Raw genomic sequence first — 7,212 nt, forward strand, 5'->3', positions numbered from 1 at the left:
AAGCGAATGGAGCCTCAAGGCCAGCCCCACCGCCTCGCTGACACAATATTCCCGGAACGCCCGCCCCCCAGAAGTCCTGGAACCCGCACTTCTGGCCCAAGTACCCAGAAATATCTTGTCCCCTTCCACACATTTCTGGGCCCCTCGTTTAGGATCTAGGTGAGCTAAAGAAACTGAAAGCCCCCTTCTCACAAGACGGGTCTGAGGCCCATCCCTCCCCTCCCTCCGCTTAGCCTCTGAGAGGGCCTGGGGCCCTCCCTCTGCTCGGCGGGTGTGGCAGGTGAGCCGTCTCCTTTAAGAGTGCACTGGGGAGAGGGAGCCGCAGGAATCTTAAGGAATCTGACCAGTTCCTTCGGCCCAAGAGTATTGTTGCCCTGGGCGGGGCTGCTGGGCTTAAAAAGCTGGAACCCACCTGGGCTGGACGCAGCTCCAGGAGCCTCCTCAGACCAGCTCTCTGCACTCAGCCCTCAGGTGAGCAAGTTTCCACCAGGACTTCAGGGCTCCTAGGAAAAGGGGTGGGGGCAGAGGGGGTATCAGTCTGAGGAAGGGGTGGTAGCTGCCTGAGTATTCTCAGTAACGCGTGTGTGTTTGGGGGATTGGAGGACTGGAGGCTGCCTGCTCTGTGCCCACTGTCATATGGAAGGAAGGTGGGGTGGAGGCTAGAGGAAACAGGAGCCAGTCTTTGGCCAAAGAATATGTAGAGTGGAGTTGTGACCCTCACGATCCAGGAATTCCAGGGTGGTGGAAGGGGCAGGGAGAGACAGATTGGCCAAAGGAGGGCCAGGTTTGGAAATTGCTCAGAGCCAACAGACCCCCATGTTCCCAAGGAGCGTGTTAATAGTTCCTCCTTCCTATGGCAAAAGACCCGTGTACTTGTACGTTTACTTATTGTAACATGTTTCAGTACTTAACTATGTGCTACGCGCTATTCTTAGGCTTAACATATAGTAACTCATGTAATTCAGTTATAACCTTATGAGGTTGCTATTATAATTATCCTCATTTTTATAGGGCACTGAAGCACAGAGAGGTTAAGTAACCCAGCTGAGTCACACAGCTGTTAAGTGGCTGAGAGAGGAATTCTCTGGCACGTAATAACTGGGGTTGCAGTCTGGAACACTGACGACCCCTATGCCTGCCTAAGGCTAACAATAGGCAGAAAGCTGGTAGCAGGTCTTATCTCAAGGACACAGCCACCCTAGGGACTAGTAAATGAAGATATGGATAGTTCCCACCCTAAGGAGAAAGAAGGAGCCATGTCCCACCCAATAGGCAGTTTCCTGCCAACAGCAGTCTGTACTCTGAGAGTGGAATTTGGGGCTACCTGGAGCAGGGCTTGGCCAGGGCTGAGGTGGGAGGCTCTTGCCTGTCCCTGGCACCTGTCCCTGGCACCTGCCCCTAATGCCTCCGCTTCCCCTGCCCAGCTGTTCACTCAGAGGAGTCCTGGGCATGCCCTAGGTGGAGGCTATCTTGGAATTCAGCCTGGTAGTGCCCCAGGCCCAGACCTTTGGATAGCCCGAGGCCTGACAACCTTAGCCCTTTGAGCCAGGGGTCAGGAAGGCAGGCACCAAAGCCTGAGTTAGAACAGCAGCCCTGCTCTCCTGATGGTGTGTCAGGCATCTGATTACCAGATTTTAACAAAACCTCATATGGCACTTACTATGCACAGGCACTGCTCTAAGCACTTAACTCCACAAGGCATTACTATTATCATCTCTAGACAAGGAAACAAATTAGTAACTTTTCCAAGTCGACCCCATAAGCAAGGGCAGCCTTGAGATTTGTGCCACCAAGTGCCGTGAGCCTGGGGCCGGTCGGGGCTGTCTGACCCCAGCCTGCCCCCTTCCCCTGCAGCCTAGTCCTGCCGCTGTGTCATGGAGGGAGTGGTCCGGGGCCTTCTCCTCCTGCTGGCAGGTGAGTCAGTCCTCCCAGAGGTGACCCTGCTGTCACCCACCCACCCACCCACCAAGGCTGTGAAAACCAGGACAGCATCTCACAAAGGGGGCCTGATGTTGAATGAATGTGTTTTCATTTCAACTGTCAACTTAAAGAGAAACATAAAGGAAGTAACGGTACAGGTAGGAAGTAGCTATTGCAAAAGTTACCCAGGTTAATGGAACTTTGGGAGCTAACCATCTGTTGGCGTGAAGAGAACAGCATTCCCTACTTCTTTAGGAGGCAGAGCATTAGCCAGGACCTGTGTAGAAAGCTTTTCAGGAGAGGGTAAAAAGATACCAACACACCATCCCATTTTGAGTGTAAGAAAGAATAGCAGGAAGCCTGAGAAATTGCTGGAAGGGCTGGGGGTGGGGACAGAGGGCGGGGGTGGGGGGCGGGCACAAAGACCAGGAAGTAGGAGACAAAATCCCAGGTCTGTTTGGGGGTGGGGAAGGTGTGAGGAAAGGAACCGGTGACCTCAGGGCCCCTCCATCCCACCTCCCCAGAGTCCCAACGAAGCTGGCTGTCCTTGCGCCTCTAGGCTGGGGTCCTGGCTGCTGATTCATTTTGAGACCAGTGCCGTGAATTAACAGCCAGTCCCTCTGCTTCTCTCACCCAGGCCTGCCCGTCCTGGAAGCCAATGACCTGGTTGGTGAGTAAGGCCCCAAACTGCCCTGCTGGCCCTGCCTTAGCTGGCCCTAAGACCCCACATCCTGCCTCCTGGCTCTGGTCCTTATTTATTTTTTTTATGTTTTCTTTCCTGCAGATAAAGGCAGTCCCTTCTACTATGGTAAGAGCTGATATCCCTTGCCCCCCACCCCTACCCTTGCCTATCCTGGACCTCTTTGCTAGGGGTTGGTGAGGGGTGATGTGGAGCCCAGTGTAGACAGAAAGGGGCTTGAGGGAACAGGGAAGGAGGGGCAGGATGGGGCTGAGACTGGGGATTAAAGAACCAGAGTCGTCGTCATCGTCGTCGTCGACCAGAAGAGTGACAGGCCGACTCATAATATGGTCTTTGGGAGAACTTCATTCCAGCAAGGAGGTAAGGTGCCCACAGGATGTTTAGGAAGACTTCCGGGGAAAGGGGCTAGACGCACCTGGCTAATCTCCTTTCTTCAACTCACTCTCTCTTGCCTTCCCCAGGACCAGCTCCTTGCTGCCTGACAACGCCCCAAGCAGGTTTCCGCTCCCTCTGCCTGGCACTGTCCCCCAACACAGTCCTCATGTGCTCCAGGTCTCAGCTCAAATGCCACCTTTCAGAAAAGCCTTCCTGGATCATTCTTCAAAGCCCATTCTTTTTCTGTGCTCTTCTGCTTGTTTTTTCTTCCTATCACTTGTTCCCACCAGATATTAGATGATGTACTTACTGGCTTGTCTTTCTTGTTGCCTGGAATGTAAGTGCATCTGTACAAGCAGGTGGTCATAACTATCTGTTGAATGACTGGGCTGGAGCCAGGCTGGTGCCAGCTCACTCTCTATGCTCCTCTAGACTGGGAAGGCCTGCAGCTGGGCGGGGTGATCTGTGCGGCGCTCCTGTGCATCGCTGGAATCTTGTTCGCCCTGAGTGAGCAGTGGGACTGGCGGGGCCGGGGTGGGGGTGGGGAGCGGGTGGGAAGGGGGTGGCTCAGGCTCCCCAGGCTCTTTGAACTGGCTGTCTCTTCCTTCACAGGTGGCAAATGCAAATGCAAGCAAGATCATAAGCACAGGTGAGACAGGGCCCTGTTGTGTGCACCTTGAGCAGAGCAGAGCTATTTGGCGGTAAAGCCCTACAATTTGGAGAAAGAGGACAGCCCCCGGGCTGTCCCTGGGCTTGCAGTGGGATTTGTCATTCACAGATCATCCCTGAAGGGCCCCAAATCAGGGAAAGCTCTGACCCTTCGTATTGTGTAAAGTGGCACCAGGAATCTTGGTGGGGGAACAGGACAGAGGCTTGAGGATGCTAATCTGACGTGTTCCTTTCTCAGCTCCTTACCCGAGAAAGCTGTTCCACTCATCACTCCAGGTGAGACAGGCTTCGAGAGGCTTCCAGGCACTCAGGCAGGATAGCCATATAATTTGAGAATTAATAAATTTTATGCTGTAAGGCAGACTGTCCTGAGCCAGCCTGCCTTGGGGTCACCTGAGGCTGAGGGGGGTGTCCGTGGAGTGACCCAGTTTGTGAAGACCTGACCTCCATTCTCTCCACAGGCTCTGCCAGTACCTGCTGAGCACAGGACCGGCTTCACGGCACTTCCTGCACCAGCTCCCATACTGTCCCCTCCCCCTTGGGGGACTTTACCCTTCATGATGGCCTTTCTCTCTGAGGGTGGGCCCTTAGGCTCCCTTATGCTCAGGAGGCTGTCCAGAGCTTATTTCTAAATTAAACTTTTCTCCTCTCTCCTGTGGTCTTATGACCTTCTGTGTGTCTGGTTAGGGACAGGCAGGCTGGAAAGGGACAAGGAAATCTTGCTCAGGAAAGTCCAGGCCCCTCAGCGGGGGGGGGGGGGGGGGGCGGTGTCCCATAGATTGCTGATGCATCCTGTGGCCACATATCTGTCCTGAAGCCATTCCCAGCATGCCCCCCACTTTGAGGACCTCCTGATAATTGATCTCCTGCCTCACCCATGCATGATGCAAGACATCTCAATGTTCTATCAAAGAACCTTACAATTTCCACACCTTGCCTGGAGACCTTGTAAGTCCCGATGACCCAGATACCCATGACATCCTGTAACCTAGAATGATCCCCAGTCGTTTGCCCTCTGCTAAGACCCCACCTCACTCAGTGAGTGCTCACACAGCCCAGGAAATGGAGCAATTTCTTCACTAACTCACCCCAGTAAAACCCTATGAAATTCTCAGACCAACCCATGGACCCTTCCCCCACTCTAGGTAATGTCCCGTGAGACCCTCACTATAAGCAACATCCCAGCAAGCCCTGCATAGTGCATTTTAGAAACAAAACCCATCCATGCCAATCTGGGTCTCAGTATGTCCAAAGTCCATTTCTGGAATACCTCACTTGAAAGGCCCCAGCATGCACGGGGTGAGGCTGGGGAAACGGCTCTCCCACCTGGGCAGCCTGTTCATCCTGCAGCCTCACCCCGCTTGCCAACCTCCATATCCTAAGGTGGGAGGAGCTGAGGCATACTGGCAGAGACCCTGGGGTGGAGACAGGCTGGGGCAGCAGACGTCTGCCCTGTCCCTGCCAGGCAGTGGCTCACAGTCTGGGTCTGGGCTGATGGGGCAGCCACCTGTCTTGGTGTTGCTTCAAGCCAGCTCTCTAATGGTGCCCTGCTCCAAACCTTCTGCCCATTTCCCAGCGTGGTACTAGATCCTCTGGAAAGTATAGTGGATCCAAGACTTGTTGGCTGTAGTCAGGAGGCCGGCACAAGGGATTCTAGATGCTGAGGACCCCACTTCCTGGTCTGCAGCCCTCCCAGGCCCTGAGATCTAAAAACGAGGGTCACAGGAACTTCCCTGGTGGTCCAGTGGGTAAGACTCCGCACTCCCAATGCAGGGGGCCCGGGTTCAATCCCTGGTCGGGGAACTATATCCCACACGCATGCCGCAACAAAGATCTCGTGTGCTGCAACTAAGACCCAGTGTGGCCTAAATAAATAAAAATGAGGATCACAGACCTGTTTAGAGCCCTTGAATAGGTCACATAAGCAGGATGAGGGGACAGTTCCAAGGCTGGCCCAGAGCTACAGCAGGAACTCCAAGAACCTGAGTGGGACTCAGGATACCTGGCTGAAATTGCATCCACTCACGGTCCAAGGTAGGTGAGGGAAGTGTGGCAGGGAGCTACGGGGGGCCTCTTAGGCCTTTAAGATCCCAGCATTCTGAACCAGATACATGCTAGGAAGAAAGTAAAACAAGCGTGCTGCAGCGGCTGGGTGCATGGGCAGCAGTGGGTGATGTGGTCAGGTCAAGAAGTGACATCTGAGCTGAATCCTCTAAGGTGAATGGTGGGAGGGGCCAGCTGCGCAAACTTCTTTCCTGGTAGAGGGAACAATGGTTTCTTGCCTTTTGAGGACCAGAGGAACGTCGGTGTGACTGGCACGTAAGTGATGAGATCAACGAGGAAGCAGGTGCGGCCACTGCAGGGAGAATTTTGCCCCATCCTGAGCTGGGAATCAATCGGGGGACCCGGATCTGCGCATGCGGCGGCAGGAAGAAGGCAGGAGCGCAGGCGCGCAGATCCCAAGGAATGGCGTAGCCCGGACGAGCCGCAGCGTCATCCGCCCAAAGGCAGCCTCCGACCCCGCCTTTTCGTCCTGGGGAGTGGGGTGCATGTCCCTCTCCTCCTTGGACACAGGAGGATGCTGGTGTGAATGGGTTGCATTGGAGAATGTAAAAATGAGCTCCGCCTAAGAAAGCAAAGTCTGTGGCCTTACGTGGGGCTAGAGTGGCAGACGCGGAAGCGATATTGGCAGAACGCCCCCTTCTGAGTGACCGACAACTGCTTTCTTTTAGAAACTCGGGTTCCTACCATCACAAACGGTGAGATGCTCTGCTGTTTGAAATCCAATCAGTAAGAAGAAAACCCCATGCTGCCAGGGTAACCTAAATCACTTTGACGCGAGATTCAGCTTCAGTTCCTACCCGGGCGCCCAGCCCCGGAAGAGGGGTTTCTGGCGCAATATTCCACATCCATCTTAACGGTTTGGTTTCCCAGCTCCGCTTTGCGGTGGAGACCAGCTACACACAGTCATGATCTACTTTCAGCCTGCCAAACAGCCTGTCCAATTTCGCCTGAACAAACGCCAGTTTCCTCACGTCCCATAAGCAACCGAAGGGCCCTACGACCCCCATACCCCCAACGTGTGCAGCTCCGTCATTGTCAAGTCAGTGAGCCTGGCTTTCTACAGTACAGGCTCCTGCCTGTTGGTTTAGGCTGATTCTACCTGTCCAACCAAGGCTGGGGCAAGGGGCTCATGGAGGGCATCTGGGAGCCTGGGATAATCATGGTTGGGAAAAGTCACGGACTGTGATGGGAAGGTGGCAGGAGAGAGCCATGCAGGATGGAGTCAGTGTTAGCCTGTGAGTCTGGCACATGGGCCCTGGAGTTGGGCTGCTGATTCCCAAGGGAAATAAGCTCTCCTCTCTTCCCTCCCAGGAGTAGGGAGTGGGAAAGGTAGTCAGTCATAGGACGGGAGGAGCCTCTGCCCAGGCTTCACCGTGTGGAATTACTTGATGTGCCTCAGAGACCCCTTCCTTGGGCCTGTTTTCCCTGGGGAACAGGGGGTTGGGAGTGTAGGGAGGCTGGCTTTGTCTCAATTCCCACCTCTT

The 7,212-nt window shown here is 54.5% G+C and overlaps 1 protein-coding gene across 3 annotated transcripts; it reads left to right on the forward strand.

Moving 5' to 3' along the window:
* Positions 1-328: 328 nt before the first annotated feature.
* On the forward strand, positions 329-4,313 carry FXYD4 (FXYD domain containing ion transport regulator 4). 3 transcript variants are annotated; one of them, XM_060127163.1, is made up of 8 exons: positions 329-471; positions 1,855-2,078; positions 2,558-2,590; positions 2,705-2,728; positions 3,428-3,502; positions 3,608-3,644; positions 3,903-3,940; positions 4,126-4,313. In XM_060127163.1, exons 2-8 carry the CDS (start codon positions 2,021-2,023, stop codon positions 4,143-4,145), a joined length of 285 nt encoding a protein of 94 aa, XP_059983146.1. In that variant the 5' UTR covers positions 329-471; positions 1,855-2,020; the 3' UTR covers positions 4,146-4,313. The 3 variants fall into 3 exon arrangements, with proteins under 3 accessions (XP_059983146.1, XP_059983147.1, XP_059983145.1); XM_060127164.1 differs by having other exon boundaries at positions 1,855-1,914; XM_060127162.1 differs by lacking the exons at positions 3,428-3,502; positions 3,608-3,644.
* The last annotated feature ends 2,899 nt before the right edge of the window (positions 4,314-7,212 follow it).

The sequence above is a fragment of the Lagenorhynchus albirostris genome, chromosome 16, assembly GCF_949774975.1.
Source record: "Lagenorhynchus albirostris chromosome 16, mLagAlb1.1, whole genome shotgun sequence".
Taxonomy (NCBI): domain Eukaryota; kingdom Metazoa; phylum Chordata; class Mammalia; order Artiodactyla; family Delphinidae; genus Lagenorhynchus; species Lagenorhynchus albirostris.

Coding starts and splice junctions, on each gene's coding strand:
- FXYD4 (XM_060127162.1), top strand. CDS start 1,875: ATGGAGGGAGTGGTCCGGGGCCTTCTCCTCCTGCTGGCAGGTGAGTCA. Junction 2,591..2,704: donor GGAAGCCAATGACCTGGTTG/GTGAGTAAGGCC, acceptor TCTTTCCTGCAG/ATAAAGGCAGTCCCTTCTAC. Junction 3,941..4,125: donor TGTTCCACTCATCACTCCAG/GTGAGACAGGCT, acceptor TTCTCTCCACAG/GCTCTGCCAGTACCTGCTGA.